General features: G+C 42.2%; 1 protein-coding gene across 1 annotated transcript in view; it reads right to left on the bottom strand.

Moving 5' to 3' along the window:
* Window positions 1–4545: 4545 nt before the first annotated feature.
* The window catches only part of PLPPR1 (phospholipid phosphatase related 1), an 88794-nt gene continuing 76567 nt past the window's right edge, over window positions 4546–16772 (bottom strand). The window contains exons 5-7 of the mRNA XM_059658780.1: window positions 15719–15895; window positions 11929–12060; window positions 4546–5550 (exon numbers count right to left, since the gene is read on the bottom strand). Of these exons, the coding sequence (XP_059514763.1) occupies window positions 5518–5550; window positions 11929–12060; window positions 15719–15895 (342 nt within the window). The 3' untranslated portion in view covers window positions 4546–5517. The remainder of the gene's footprint in view (window positions 5551–11928; window positions 12061–15718; window positions 15896–16772) is intronic.

The raw sequence follows: 16772 nt of genomic DNA, 5'->3' as shown, positions 1-16772 counted from the left end.
AAGGTCCAAGTGCGCATGCTTCATCTGAGCGTGAAGGCAGGAAAAGACCAATGTCCTAGCTCTAACAGCCAGGCAGGGGGCATTCCTTCTTACTGGAAGGAAGGTCAGCGTTTTCATCCTACTCAGCTTTCACCTCATTGGATGGGCTTTACTCCGTCTACTGATTCAAGACGTTAATCTCATCCAAAACACCCTCACAGACATACCCAGAATAATGTTTGACCAAATGTCTGGGCACCTGGTAGTTCAGTTAGGCTGATATAAAATGAACCATCACAGCATAGGGAGACACTAAAATATTTCCTTTTTAGTGCTGTGTTAATTAAGCTGTGGAGAGCTTACTTTACCTAAACTCACATAAGTAGAGATAAGTTAACAATAGGATTGAACTTACAGTCTTTCCCCAAGACTCACGTAACTATTATTTCACCGAGCTGACAGCAGTATCTACCCAGGTTGCCGTAGCTTTTCTGTTATGGCTTCCAATATAATTGAGGCTGAATGTGGTAAGTGTCCTTATAATTTCTCAGTTTGATTGGCTCCCCCTGTAATAGTAAAAGACAGACTTTGGCAGTTAAAAAAAAAAAGTATTATGTAAAGTCTCTTACATAATAGTGAAAGACAGACTTTCTCCTAGTCCAATGACACGGGACGGGGCCTTTGCAAATACTTTGATATTACCACACGCACAGAAAGATAAAGCAGGCCAAACAGAGGTGTGTTTTGACCTCAGTGAGAAAGGTCCAGTGAGTGTTCAGCGTTGTCCGGAATGAGAAAAACTGGGACAGAGAAGAAGACAACCCATCAGTTGAAGAAAACCAGAGAAAAGTCATGTTGGCCATGGGACCAGGACTGTGCAGTCAGCTTTTCCCAGGGCTTATTGAAATATCCATATACACTATTTTATTTTATTTTTTTTGGCTGGGATTTCATGCTCACCGAACAACATTTTAACTAACAAAATGGCTTTGTAGACATCTCACTTACAAGATGGGGTACCAGAGAGAGAATGTCAAATTCTGGACACCAGAGAGAGATGATTCTACCATCAATTAATAAATGGCTTTTTAGTTTAGGTTATGATGTGTTAGAGATAATATTCTTAAATGTACCTACATGCATTTCTCTCGGCATTCCCTTGCTCCTTCCCCCACCCCGTGCTATTTACTTGCTTTGGGGAGGTTTAAAACTATCACAACAATCATGTGAAGAGAAGAAAAGTGTTAATGTCTGCCAAAGGGATTGATTTTACCATGAAGAGACTGGACTAACCGGAGGAGAGGCAAATACACTTAATAGGCAAATTAAGTTTACTTTTCCCCCTCTACTCAGTGGGATAGAGAGGCTCGTTAGGAGGTTTAGATTAGTGTTAGAAAAGATTTATGCAGAGAAACGGGTTATCCTGCTACATTCAATCGGTAAGAGTCCTTCACAAAACACTGGTCATCTCTGAGGAGCTCAGAGCCTGGTTTCAGCCCAGCAGGCTGAGGTTCAGACCTGGCATGTGGTGACTTTTGTCCTGAGAATCCTGCCTGAGTGATCAGGTAGAATCAGAGACCACACCTTCCTTGCCTTGACACCCTGCCCCAGAAGTTGTGGTAAAGTTACTGTGAAAAGCTATGGAAATATGCATATGGGGGTGGGGGGTGGTGGTAATTGTAACTCCCAAGCAGGGGAGTTAAATTTAGAAAAGTTTCTCTAGAAAGCAAGTGTTACTGAAAGCTGTCATCTCACCACATCCAATCCAGCTTCAAATCCTGTTGAGTCTACCTCCCCGCTGTTTTTCGTATCCTTCCAACCCACTCTCCATTATTACTACCACTACCCTCGTTCAAGTCGTAATCATGGATTGCCCAATACAGCGACCTCTTAATTGATCATCTCCTTTCCATTCTTGATTCTGTTCAATTCAGTCTACACACAGAAGCAGCTCAAAAGGATTTCTGAGAAAGACAAACCTGATTATGTCGTTCTCTTGCTTACTGAGGGCTTTCTGTCTTTTAAGGGTGTCCTGTAACTTTAGAGTAAGTTCTAAAATCCACAACAAGGCCTCCAAAGCCACCAACATGCTCACCAGCATCATCAAACACCTCTCACTGTCCTCCAGTCACTCCGGCTTCCCTTGACTTCTTCACGTGCGTAAAGCTCTTTCCTGCCCCAGGACCTTTCCACATGCTGTTTCCTTGGACTCATATGCATTTCTCTGCTTCTGTCTAGTCACTTCCTACTCATTCTAACATATATGTCAGTTTTTTAAAGAAGCCTTTTCTATTAACTATCTTGCCTTATCTAAATCAGGTCGCCCTTCAAAACACTAATTATGCATCAATTGGCTTGTGGTTGTTTTCCTTTGTTTTTCTATACTTGATTCTAAGTTCCATGAGGGTAAGAAGTAGGTCAATTTATTTTGCTGCACATTCCCAGTTCTTAGCATAATCCCTGACACACCATAGAAGCTCATTAAATACTTATCAAAGGAATAAATGTATCAATCGATCCCGGGACATCTGGATCAAGAACAAAGACACAACTAAGAGGTTTGGTGTTCATTACAAAATTCCCACAGTAGTACAAGGGATGATAGAAAATGACAGGCTAGTTCTAGTACACATTTTGAATTCAGCAGGGCAGAAATAGTGTAATAGCTTTAATGTAAATACTCCTTAAAACAAACTAGGGCAATCTAGTATTTAATGTATCTGCTTCCAAGATATTTAACACACTTGAGAGGTTCTGGTGGTTGCACATAATATGGAAATCAAGTCAACTTTTTGAAACAAAAATGCTACCCCTGGCTCTTCTGCTCTTTAAATCATCCCAGCGATACCCACTCCTTCTCTTTCTGAGTATGGGATTATGCCTGCTTGCATTCTCCAGTTCAGTAGAGCAACATACAGCCCTTCTGTCGATCACAGCCTAACAGGGAGATCTTTAGGCCTTACTGAAAGAGACACCCACATGTTCCTAACTGCTGAGTGCAGTCTCCTCACCCTTACTATTCCTGTATCTAAATAAACTTATCTTTCAGATGCCTTTAGGAGCCATTCAAATTCTCTTTATGTCCAAGTGAGTCAGGTCTCCTTTAGCCAAATTAGGAGGAAGTCTGTAATCCATAGATGTGACACATTTTAACTGTTTACCCTGTCAAACCCTGTTCTGGGTGCTGAACCAAAGAAATCGTTATCCTCAGGGGCTAATCGTCTCATGAGGTTGCTTATATCAACACTCTTTGTTAGCCTTTCTTTAGTTTCTTCCTACTTCCCTCTCACAGTGAGTCAGACTTCTCAGGCTCCTCTGGGCTTTCCTTAAAAAGTGGAAGAAAAGATCATTGCAGAATTCATTCTTTCTGAGGCTAAGTGACCGCTTGTCCTATGTAGACAGAGGGCTTTGTTTTGGGATAAGGCGCACGTGAGGGGTCCCTAGCCCTAGGAAATGAATCTCCATTGGCAGGCTTGAAAGATGATGTGAGGTCCGTGAAGCAACTTGGGGCTAAATAGGGGCAACACCAAGGTTGCCATGGCATAATGGTAGGAATCAGACTGGCTCAGGGGTCCCAGCGATGTGAACCCAGACATGCCCCTTAGTTCCAAGTACCTTAGTATGGTGTCCTGTGGAACATGACTCCGTCATGTACCAATATACCCGAAGCTAAAGGCCAGGAAATAGGGGTTTGTGGCTAGAGAGCTCGGGACGTTTCTATTAGGTCCTTCCAGATTGAAACCAGAGAGAAGAATACAAGGATAATGCTCAAATCATCAACTTAAGTTCTTGAAAATACCATCTGGTAGGTAGATAGTTAAATGGCCTCTCATTGAGGCAAGAAATGGATAATGTAAAATCAGTATAGCCTGACAGCATTTTCCAGAATGTCTTTCCATGAGCATGAAATAGAGTTGAATTTTCACTGTTGTTATAAAAGAAAAATCCTAAAATATGTTTAGAAAACGAATCAGTCTGAAATTCGGCAACATTACATATAGATAGTTTATATAAGAGCCCAAAGCTTGCAAGTTCCTTCTCATAAACAGAATCCATCCTTCTCATGACATGCTTTTTTTTTTTTTTTTTTTTTTTACTACAACATCCCCAGAACCATCTAAGTAGGTATTTCACCTGTACCACCCCCTGAACCATCTAAGCAGGTAACTTTTTTTGTTGTTGTTTTTTGTTTTTGAGAAAAAAAGCCTTTGTATACATTGAAGGCATCGTGATGTAGTGGGAAGAGTGGAATTTGGAGCCAGGCAGACCTGGATTCTAACACTGGTGCTGCATGTGCAGCCTCTTTTAGGATTTAGCTCAGCAGGCTTGGAACTGCAAAGTATAAATGTATACTGAGGACACTTCATTGTGATGATTCCAATACCTCTGCCCAGTGGATGAAGCTGAAAATAAAGGACATGAGCCAGAATACATTTTGTGATAACTTTTTTTTCCCTTCTCTTTAGAAAAAAAAATATGTACAAAAAAAGGTAAGAAGAGCCAACATGGAAGTGTCAAGAAAACATTCGGATAGGTACAGACAAGGGAGCTCCTCTCTTAAAGGAGTGTCACATCGGTTATCACCATGCTAGAAAAATGAGATGCAGTTAAAATTCTAGAACAATTAAAAGCCACAAAATCAAGCTGTTGCTCTGGGCTCTGGGTTGTAGATGCTCTGATAATAACCTTTCTGTAAAATAATACTGTGCAAACTGTAAAATATTCATTTTCATATAAAGTCCATACAATATGATATACAAAACTATTGAGTTGACAGGGGAGGCTGGTGCTGGCTGCTTTTGAAAGAAAGCTAGGGTCACATGCCTACCCAAGGGCATAATTCCAGAATCATCTTGAGTTTCGTAGATGGGAGAGACCATTGTCTAAGAAAGAATCATATAATCTCAATACCCCTCAAATTCAGGATTTTTCTGCCAATTGTTTGTGTAACGAGGTGACTTCATTAATATATTACTTTAACTTAGAATGCAATGACATATGAAGAGATCAGAACACCAAGCTCTTTTTGAAAGTAATATTTCTTTCTGTACAATTTGATTTTGACATTTGCCATTATCCAACACTGTCCACCCTGCAACTCAAAAGTTAACTTTCATTAATATTCAAAAATTCTGGAGGAGGCAGCAACTGTGATGATAACCGGTTAAAGTGAATTGTTAATATTAATTTTATTTCTGTGTCTATAAAACTGAGAAAAGATCTGTGTACAAATATCACAAAACAACATCAATCATTGAATAAATGTGGTTCTTCAATGCACACTTGAACAAGAAGAAAATTTTGTTGGTTTGAAATTCTGGCATAAATATATTAAAGCTGACCAAAAAAAAAAAAAAAAAAAAAATCAGGGCAAGCTACATCACTTCCTCATACAAAAATGTACAAAACATTAGCCTCTAACTAGATAAACATAATACTTGTCTTCACAGTTTGACATTGAGTAACTGTGTGTCTTGAAGTATTGAATTAGAGGGTGATTAAAAAAAACACAAACCAGCTTGTGACACATCAGCCGTCTCAGGTAACTTCGGTCATGGAGGCAGAGTGATTCTGCAAACACAAGCAGATAAAATCTTAGCGATGGGTTGATTGACACCTACATGCACACACTCATCTTTCCCCCCTCAATCTCTCTTGCTTTCTTATCTCCTTGAGTTTGCACAGGCTGTTCCCTCTCTTTGATATGCTTTTCTGAGACCTCTGAGATTATTGCCTCTCCTGGTAAATCTTCCCTCATTTTTCAACCCAAATCAGGTGATTTTTTCATCCAAACTTGTTCTCTCTATATAATTCTGCTTTATGTTATACTTACTATATATAGGATCTCAAATAACCATAGCTATCTCCCACATCTTTTAAAAGGAAACTAGAGGCCCGATGCACGAAATTCATGCAAGAGTAGGCCTTCCTTCCCCCGGCTGCCGGCACCAGCTTCCCTCTGGCACCCGGGACCCGGGCTTCCCTCGCAGCCCAAGCTTTGTGCAGAAGGCTGTCCGGAAGGACGTCAGTCTAATTTGCATATTACACTTTTATTATTATAGATGTTTTTAGTATTGGACAGTTCTAATTTTTGAAAAATTTCCATATTATTTATTCTTTGAGTCATGAGTTATATAGCAGTGAGTTTAATATTTTCAAATGCATAGGTGTTTTTTTTAGATATTTTTGAAATTTTTTTCTAGAGAATATAGTCTGTATGATATAGATTCTTTAAAATTCCTTGAGATTTACTTTATAGTCCTCTATGTGGTTTGTTTTCATGTTTCATGTGTTTTGAGAAGGATTATACGTAATGCACATTAGATCACCCTTTTTAAACATTGATGTCTTTACTATATTTTGTTTGCTTATTAATTACAGAGAGAAATGTGCTAAAATCTCCTACTATGATTGCAGCTTTTTCTAGTCAAGTTTTGTTTCTATGTTTGTTTATATAACCCCAATATCTTGTTTATATAATTTATATATGCAGTTGACCCTTGAACAACATGGGTTTGAACTGTGTGGGTCCACTTATAAGCAGATTTTTTCCAATAAATACTGTAAATGTATTTTCCTTTAGGATTTTCTTTCTTTTTAAAATATGTATTTTAATTGATTTCAGAGAGGAAGAGAGAGGGAGAGAAATAGAAATATCAATGATGAGAATCATTGTTTGGCTGCCTCCTGCATGCCCCCTATTGGGAATCAAGCCCACAACCCAGGCATGTGCCCTGACCGGGAATTGAACTTAGATCTCCTGGTTCATAGGTCGATTGTCAATCACTAAGCCACATTGGCTGGGCAACTTTATGATTTTTAAAATAATATTTTCTCTTCTCCAGCTTACTTTATTGTAAGAATACAGTATATAATACATATAACATAAAATATGTGTTAATTGACTGTTTATGTTCTTGGCTTCTGGTCAATAGTAGACTATTAGCAAAGTTTGGGGGGAGTCAAAATTTATACATGGATTTTCAACTCTGTGTGTGTGTGGGGGGGGGTCAGGTCCCCAACCCCTATGTTGTTCAAGAGTTAATTGCATAACCCCCACATTTTGCTGCCCAAAGCTTCCTCTTTTGTTTGAACTTAATCTCTCCCATCTCATCCTCAGCTCCCAAGTCCATAGAATTGGCAAATAACTTAAGAAACTGTGGCTATAGCTGTAATTAATTATTACAGGTTTCCTGATTCCTGTTTGAGAGCTCAAATAAGAATTTTAGAAATTGCCTATTTTGTATTTTTCAAGGTACTCTTCTTATCTGTCATATTTGTAAAAACTAAGGTTGGATGCATTTTTACCATAATGTGAAAAATAACTGTGTTATAGTATGCTTCCCTTTTGAAAATTGATTTTTGGCTAATACTTCGGTCATTTATAATATTCCATTTAAGAGTAAAAGCTTAAGATAAAGTCATCCAACACTCTCAGATAACTAAATGGGTGACTTTGGGCAGATTTCTTTCTCTCCGAGTTCGTTCTCTCCAAGTCCTCTTTGCTACTTAGAATATGAAATCTTTGATATCACTGGCATGAAGGGGGCCATTAGAATTCCTCTGGGGATTTTTCTTAAATGTAATCTTTTCCCCCTCCAAATTGCTGAATTAGAATCTCCTGGCGTAAGGTCCCAGGCATTTGGATCTCCCATGGATTAGATTCTTGAGTGTGTTAAAGAAAAAACAAGTCTTCTTCCCCTCTCCCCCATCTGGAGACACAAGGAAACGAAATTGTTCAACACTGAGCTTGATTGCTCTGGGGAATGTGGGCATGCAGATGCAGAGAGTGGCTTGAAGCCAGTGTCTTTAGGATCACAATAACTCTATAGGACCACCGAATAATGCTTTGGAAACGTGGCCATTTTTGTTTTCTTTGCCTTCTGCAATTATCTACTTTCTGGTTTCTCTTCAGTACTTGGGAAAGATTTTAGAAAAATGCACCCTGTCTCCATCAACCCAACCAAGGGGAGTCACTGAAGGCAGACATTCAAATGTGAGTTGATATTTGAAAGAGGAAAGCAACACAGTAGCTCTGGGGACTCCATGTGGCAAAGGGGAAAGAAGGTGTCAGGAGGAAGGAAAGAAGGACGACTGGGTACCCTCCCCATCCAGACAATCTACTCTTCTCCTTGAGGTATTTTGAACAGTCGGATGGATTTCATGGGTGTGAATGGTGCTCTGAAGAGAGGTTCAGATCTCCTGTCCGATCCCCCAGATCCGCCTCCTGGGTAGATGGCTCCAATTCAGCAATGGCAAAGGACTAGCTTCTAACCGAAAACATGGGTGTTGGAATTGCACAGGGGAGCTCTTGCCCACAGGGGAAAAGGGAGGAAATATTTATATGGGAAGAGCTATAGCTCAGTTCAAACACACTAACCCCTAGGACATGTTTCCATTTTCAAATGAGAGTTGCAGATTTCAAAATGAAATGTCCCTGGAATGAAATCAGGGCCTTGAGAAATAGATAGGCTTGTGTCTTCATTTTGACTGGGTTACGTAAACACTTTGTGCTTTACTCACTTCATCTATAAAATAGAATAATGATGCCAATTGCAGGATTCTTGTGAGATTGAATGTGATGGTTTGAAATAAACCAGCTTTCTTGACCAACAAATACAGGGAACATTCTCTTCACTCGCCCTGTGGAAATATGTGACATTAATAGCAGTGGGTGGTTACTTGAACCTCCCACGTTGGTATGAAAGACATCACTTGAGAGGTCAGAACTTCCATCCAGCTTCCTGTAGCTTCACTTGGACTAGCCTGCGCAAGTCCTGTTCGCTGTTGCTCATACATTTCTAATTCCCATCGAGGTTCTATGGCCTGATTTTAGGTTCTTTGTTTTGACTCAAGCGTCTAGCTCAGGCGCTGGTTCTGGCTTGCATCTGTCTACTCGCCAAACATTATTTCACACCCAGTGAATGCCAGGAAATATGAAGAGTCAGGAAGATATAGCTCAGATCCTCAAACATCTCTAAGTCCTTGTAGGAGGCAGACGTGAGGGGATATTCTTGGCTTTAATTGTGAGGGGCGGTCCAGAGGGACTCTGAGGGTCCTCTGGCCCAAGACTGGTATTCAGGGAAGGCCTCAAGTTGTACCTAGATGAGGTGATCTACCTGGATACAAATATATGTGAAAGAAGTTCCACTATTGCCTATTGTGAGCAATAAACCAACATATTAATTAAAAGATTTTTAAAAATCTATCTTGTGAATAGCAGTTTTTGAAACCCTGTTTGGCACTTCATTTTTCAATGTAAGTGGAATCTCCCAAAATATGGCCTGGTTGTCTCTTGGCCTGGTCAACTATTCATGGTCTTGAAGAGAAGAGAGAAGGAAGGTGGAGAAGGCTTCAGACAGAGGGTAACGCTTGAGCAATGTCGGGAGGGAAGATGGGTCGGAACGAGGTGTTCTTAGACCGGGATGTTCCAGGTGAAGTAAACATTTACAAGGACACAGAGATTGACGTGTTTGTGGAACTCAGCAAATATTTCTGTTTGCTTTTCAAACCGACCTTTGTCTTTAGTTGCTTCACCTCAAAAAAAAGAGGGAGCCACTCTGACGTCACCAGGTATAGAAACTTAATGAGATAGGGGAAAAAACTAGGGAGGGTCTATTTCACCATTTCATTACAAGGTCTCATTAATTAAGCTAATTTGACATTCCACCTGCACCAACAGGCTATCTACACTAATAAAAGAGAAAAATGGTAATTGGCGTACGACGATACCCTTTTCATTGGCTAATCAGGGCTATATGCAAATTAACTGCCAACTATGATTGGCAGTTAACTGCCAACAAGATGGCGGTTAATTTGCATATGTAGGCACAATGCAGGGAGGCGAAAGGGAAAGCAGGAAGAAGCCCCCTGCCACTGACAGTGATCAGAAACCCAGGGGGGAGCTAAGAGCTGGGGGGCAGGGCAAAGGCGGCCCTGGGGCCGCCTTTGCCCTGCCCCCCAGCCATGATCGGAGAATCAGGCGCCTTTGCCACCCTGGCCAGTGATAGCAGGAAGTAGGGGTGGAGCCAGCGATGGGAGCTGGGCACGGTCGAAGCTGGCAGTCCCGGGAGCTAGGGGTCCCTTGCCTGGGCCTAAAGCGGAGCCCACGATGGTGGGGCCGCTGCAGCTGCGGGTCCCCGCTGACCAGGCCGGACTCCTTAGCCAGAGGCGTTAGGCCTGGGCAGGGGCGGAGCCTGCAACCGCGGGGAGCTGGGGGTCCCCTGCCCAGGCCTGACACCTCTGGCGGAGGCGTCAGGCCTGGGCAAGGGGCCGATCCTGCGATTGGAGGGTGATGGGGGTCAACGCCTGAGGGCTCCCAGTATGTGAGAGGGGGCAGGCTGGGCTGAGGGACACTCCCCCCCACACACACCCAGTGCACGAATTTCGTGCACCGGGCCCCTAGTCTATAAATAAACCAGTAAGATATTTTCAGTACATTCTTTCTAATTAGACAGTCAAAAATTTCATCTTAATACAGGTTAAGAGAAAATAAACAAATAAAATACTTGGCACTGGATTTAAGGGAGAGCCCTAAATATTTTTTCCCAGAATGGAAATGGCTTTATTGGATTTTTCTTCTGGTTTATTGATAACATTTAAGAGTATAGTTATCTTAGAGATATGGCTGATAGTTAATAATCTTTATTTATTCATTTATTTTTAAATGTATTTCTTTATTGATTTCAGATAGGAAGGAAGAGGGAGAGAGAGAAACATCAATGATGAGAGAGAATCATTGATCGCTGCTTCCTGCACACCTTCTACTGGGGATCAAGCCCACAACGTGGGCATGTGCCCTTGGCCAGAATAGAACCTGGGACCCTTCAGTCCACAGGCCGACGCTCTATCCACTGAGCAAAACTGGCTAGGGCGTTAATAATTTTTAAATAAAATAGTGAAAAATATTTTTATACTGTACTGATATGAAGCACACACTAATTCCAGGGGGGAGGTGACTTACTTTCCTTTGCAGGATCTATACAAATGGATTAGAAAGAAAATGCCAAATGGAAACAAGATTTCAAGATAGATTGTAATAGAAACAATCTATGTGGGCAGAAATCACTCCCCTCTCTACTTAAAGAGCTACCCATTTAGCTCTCTGACATGCTGGGTATGTGGTTTTGGGCAAGTGATTTAACACCTTGATATTCAGTATTCCTATATTTAACCCGGAAATGGGGATGATACTATTGATTCAATAGGTTTTTGTTCACATCAGAGGATATTTGTAAAGCCCCTCGCAACTGTCCAAGGTAAAAGTGAGTGAGTGAGGAATGCCATCTTCTCCACGCTTTCCCTGTCTTCCCAGACAGAATGTATCTCTCTTCATTTATATTCACACAGCAAATCTTGGACCTGTGACTCATCATGCCAGCTTATGATGACTCACTGACATCTGCCTTCCCTAATCATCTGAGAGTTCTTTGAGGGCAAGGATGGTGTGGCTAATTATTTTCTGTATCCCTGGTGTACATAAGTGATCAGCAAGTATTGTTGCATCGGATTTTTGATGGTTGTTATCAGAACAGATCCAAAAGGACACTTGCATCTATTCTGTCAATAACCTTGTAAATGTGCTTCTAGTTTACATCTGTCAGTACATATAACAAAACCGTTTTCTTTCCAAATAATGTCCTAGTTACTGAATCAAACGGACCTCCCACGTAAGTGGTCCAGATTTCTTAACTGTGCTATCACCCTGGAGGCCAAGGTGTCCTGAAGCAGCCGAGGTTCACGTGCGGCTAAGAACTTCCTGGGACTCATGATTGCCAAGCCCCAGGATAAAGGCAAGACTGCCTGGGGGGAGCTGTGAACGTCCCAAGGGCCTTTACACCAGACTTTTACTGCTGCAGGGCGGATGCAGTGGTGCCTGCTCTCAATAGAATAGTTGAACGGAACAGGCCTGAGCCTGTGGGCTTGGTTGCTATAGCCACTTTACTATACCTGTGCACTTAAGGTTTCCAGAGGGCTCTCTATCCTTGGGAAAGCCATTAGGGGCACTCCACGGGGATCCTCGGGTTTGGGTTTGGAAGGAGATCCTTGTGTTCCTTTAAAGTTATGGACCACACACATTCCCTGCAGGATGAGGGGTAAAAAGATCGGGTCAGACTACAGCCGTCAGGGCCTGGCCATCTCTGAGAGTGGCAGGCTGTTCCCTTGGAATGTCATTGCCATAGTGACTTCTTCCTTTGAGCCAGCGGGCAGGGACCATGGAAAGACCTGGGGCGCAGCCCAGGGTACCTGCTAAGCACATTCTAAGTCAGTGATGGCGAACCTTTTGAGCTCGGCGTGTCAGTATTTTGAAAAACCCTAACTTAAGTCTGGTGCTGTGTCACATATAGACATTTTTTGATATTTGCAACCATAGTAAAACAAAGATTTATATTTTTGATATTTATTTTATATATTTAAATGCCATTTAACAAAGAAAAATCAACCAAAAAAATGAGTGCGTGTGTCACCTCTGACACGCATGTCATAGGTTCGCCATCACTGTTCTAAGTGCTGAGGAAGCACCCGTTGAATCACCAGATGGCCAATGATGATCCATCCACCCACTGAGCCTGACCTGTGAAATGAGAGTAATATAATACCTACCTCATAAATTCATAAGGATGAAAAGACATGATGATTATAACACACCTGACATTTATTGAGGGCAACTATGTGTTGGGCATTGTCCTGAGACTTTTACTTACTTCATTTAATCTTTTCAACAATCTTACAACTTAGGGAAGGAGGCACAGAGAAGCTAGGTAATTTGCCCAACGTCATAAAGAGATTTAAACTCCATAGCTCACACCACTATTATATTTTGCCTCTTAACAAGTGCCAAACATACAGCAAATACTCATTCACTGTTAGCTAGTCTTTAACTTCTACCTAAAATGGTCATCCTTAAATCATGTGACCACTATAGGCTGGAGATTAAATAACTCATTAGTGACACTTTTATTGCTTCCATTAAGAAACTTTCCCTCTAAATAACTACCTACTCTTCTTTATTTCCTACTGAGGCCCCTTCATACCTCAGTCTGTTTTCACCATCTGGTCTGCTTCTCTTGCCCATGTAGTTTGTCTGTTTCTTTCCACGCTCTTTCTTTCATTGTTCTGCATCTTTGTTTCTATATCCAGTGCCTCTGAGTCTTTCCTGTCATTCTTCCAACCCTGCAGAACATTTTCATAAATATTCCCTCCCTCCCTCCATCTCTGCTTAAACTCCCTCCATTCAGGAAATGGGAGAGGTGGAAGGTGTTGAAGTTGAAGAGACTCTGGAGTTGAAAAGACTCAGGCTAGCACAGCTTATTGATTGTGTAGCCATTGGGCAAGTTACTTATCTTTGAGCCTCAGTTTCCTCCTCTATGAAATGAGGATAAGAACACTGTGGGGGCTCTCCTAGGGGCACATGAAGTGTAGGGTATATAGTAATTGCTCAACTAATAATCTCCCCCTCCACCCATCCTTTTCATCTTCATAGGAAACACAAAACAATAATGAACATATGCCATAAGTGTGCTCCTCTTCTTGGACTCTCCTCTCCTGTTCTGTCTGCTCTCCAAGTCTCTGCTTTGGAATGCTTCCAGTCTTTTCTATAACATCCTCCCCTTCCCATATTCCAGCTTACTGAGTGGGCATGTGAGGTTGTGTGCATGTGCACATGTAGTTACAGTGTGGTCTGTCACCTGCCGAGCAACTCAGCAGCAGGGCTGGGTCTTACAAAAAGATCATGTGTGGAGAACAAGTTTTGACATTTGCTGTCAATTGGGAAGCCAATAACGGGCCACGCAGTAGGAAGCAGGGCTATGAGTCACTGAGAGAAAACAAGTTTAATGTTAAAGCAGAATCTGTATATGGGGCCTTAGCAAACACAAAGCATTTTATAGGTTCGATCCTGGAAAAACCCCATCACATTTTTTTTTGGATAGTCAACACTGCTCTTTCTCTCTAGCTGGGGCGGGCTGGCTCCAGGGCAGAGGGACAGCAGCTTTGGCTGACTTTACTTTTGAGCCCTCTCATGGATGCAGTCTTGATGTCTCTTTGAAAACTCTACCCTCTCTGAAGTCACCTCTAGTCTCTCCCTCTTTAAAAAAAGCAGCCTTAGGAAAATATCCCCTATGAGACATCAACGCCTCAGAACATCCTCAGCACCACGCTTCCTGCGGCTTCACCCAGCGATTTTGCGTGTAAGTACACCTTTCACTGTAGAAGAAAAGCCTGGATCCATTAAAAATAATTTTGAATTGGAATGGAGTTTCCCCATCAGTGTTCTGAATAAGTGTGAGCATTTTCTGTGTGTACCTTCGCCAACAAAAACACTGGGAAACTGTTAGTGGTTGGGAGAGGCATGTGTGTACTTTATATATGTTGGGAGGACAAGGAGGAGTTAGGTCATAGGACTGTGAAATCCTTCTGTGTGGGCTGCCAGTCTTACTGACTGCAGAAAGGGAGGGACATCCAGACTGCGCTGGCTTCAGTCTCAGAGGGGAAGTGGGCTGAACATTGTGAGGGATTCACTTCATGAGCAACATGTGGCTCTCCAGGCCTGGTGAGTGACCGTAAATCCTCTTGGGCCTATTTTAAATCCTTGAGAGGATTATTAAAAACCTGCACCTCTATGGTATACCCATGCAACAGAATACTATACAGCAAGAAAAAGGAATGAATTGTTGATACTAGTACATGCTACAACACGAACGCCTCTAATAATAATTATGCTGGGTGAAAGATGCCAGAGAAAAAATACATACTATATGGTTCAATTTCTATGAAATCCTAGGGAAGGCAAACTAATATAGGGTAAGGAAAAGAAGATCAGTGGTAGCTTGGGAATGAGGGGAAGGAGAGGGTGGGAGACAAGGATGAATCTAGATGTCAAAATTGATCAAATTGTACACTTGTTGTGCCATATGGTATAGGCCTATCAGACCTCAATAAAATTGGAAAAAACACACACCCCAAAACAATAAAAATTAACCCCGTCTCTTCCAATCCAACTTGGATTAAGGGATTTCCTAATTGAAGACGTAGGCAAGTCCCCATGTATTTGAGACACTAAAATATCATCAGAAATATAAAGATATGGAGAAAACTGTGTGACCCACAGCTCTTCTCTAGGAAGAGAATAATAGTTGTTGAGAAGCCACTTGTAGCAGAAACAAGATGTCCGAGGGCATGCTCAGATAATAACAGGCTTTCTGAGAAGTCTGTGGTTAGCTGAGAGTGTTCGTATTTCTGAGTGAGATATGCAAGTCGGCAGGAGCTCAGTGTCCTGGGATGCAGGGGAAGAGGCTGCCTGCTTCCACCAGCGGTCTTTGTTCTCTGTGCTTCCCCCAAGCAACACTTAGCTGCTCCCAACACATCCTGAACAAACATTTTAGAACAATGGCTTGAAGGTATGCAAATCACTATCTGCCCAGCCCCAGTCCCAGCCCCAATCCCAGCCCCAATCCCAATCCCAATCCCAGTGTTGAAGAAAATGGAGCAACCATTCTTCCTGGGCAGTCTTCTCCCCCATCCCCAGGGGGAACATGCAATCACATTTCTGAAGGAAAGGGTGCATCAGAAATCATTCTTGCAGCAATAGGGTGCATAATACTTGGAGAATAATTGCAACTCTCAAGGTTCAGGCCAGAGAAACATGGGTGTAGACTGGGACGTCTGGGAACCTGACTCCCCATGGTCTTGGGCAGCCTCTCAGAGGGGACAAAAGGGAGAAAGAGGGAAGCTGACTGACCAGAAACAGGGCTACCGCAGTGCCCAGAATGAAGCCCGCGATCACATCGGAGCAGTGGTTCCTGTATTCAGAGACCCGGTTGAGGCCCGTCAGGAAGGCCATGCACAGGGTCCCGAGGCACAGCACGGGCTTGGCCAGTCGGCTGCTCTTCGTCTTGATTGTGCTTGTGATGTACATCTGGAACAGGACAGAGATGGGGAGTGACCCGGGGGCTCCTCATACAGTGCGCGCACATGCACGCACCAACGCACGCAAACGGGCTGTGCCAAAGCAACCACATCAACCCGGTGAACAGCTCCCCTCAGCTACGCAGTAGAGTTTGGGTAGAAAGAACAATGAAGCAAGAACAATGGACAGATGTCCATTAATGTGGTGTTTTGTATTCTAGGGGACGTGTGAACAAAAATTATGCTTGACAGGAAGAATGAGCATGTAATAATGATCAGATTCAGAAGACACAGGTGTATTTAAAAAAATATTTTTATTAATTTCAGAGAGGAAGGGAGAAGGAGCTAGAAACATCAATGATGAGAGAGAATCCTCAATTGGCTGCATCTTGCAGGCCTCCTACTGGGGATCGAGCCTGAAACCCAGGCATGTGTCCTGACCAGGAATCGAACTGTGACCGCCTGGTTCATAGGTCGATGCTCAACCACTGAGCCACACCGACAGGCTCAGAAGCTGCAGTTTTCACGTAACAAATTTAAGCACCATTTTGGGTATTAAGAAACCCATGTGAGATTCTCAGATACCAAATAATCCTTCTATGAGAATGAAGTTTATGGAGAAGATCAGGTAGGTGAATGACTCTACATTTTACTTTTTGCGTCCCCCATACTGCTAGCTGATTCTTTACACTTCTAAGCAATGAATACGAAAACATTTATTGATTAGTTGATTGACTAAATTAGAACTTCCCAGTCAGTGTGTCACATGAATAGATTTCAGTTGTGCTGGACATTGATTTCCACATTCCTTGGGACAACTATGATCAGCTCTATCCATTCATTGACTGTAGTAAATTTTAAAGTATTAATTTACAAAACTGTGTCAG

This window comes from Myotis daubentonii, chromosome 11, assembly GCF_963259705.1.
Source record: "Myotis daubentonii chromosome 11, mMyoDau2.1, whole genome shotgun sequence".
Classification (NCBI taxonomy): Eukaryota; Metazoa; Chordata; class Mammalia; order Chiroptera; family Vespertilionidae; genus Myotis; species Myotis daubentonii.
The sequence above is the reverse complement of the archived record's forward strand: the minus strand, read 5'-3'. Positions and strand labels throughout refer to the sequence as shown.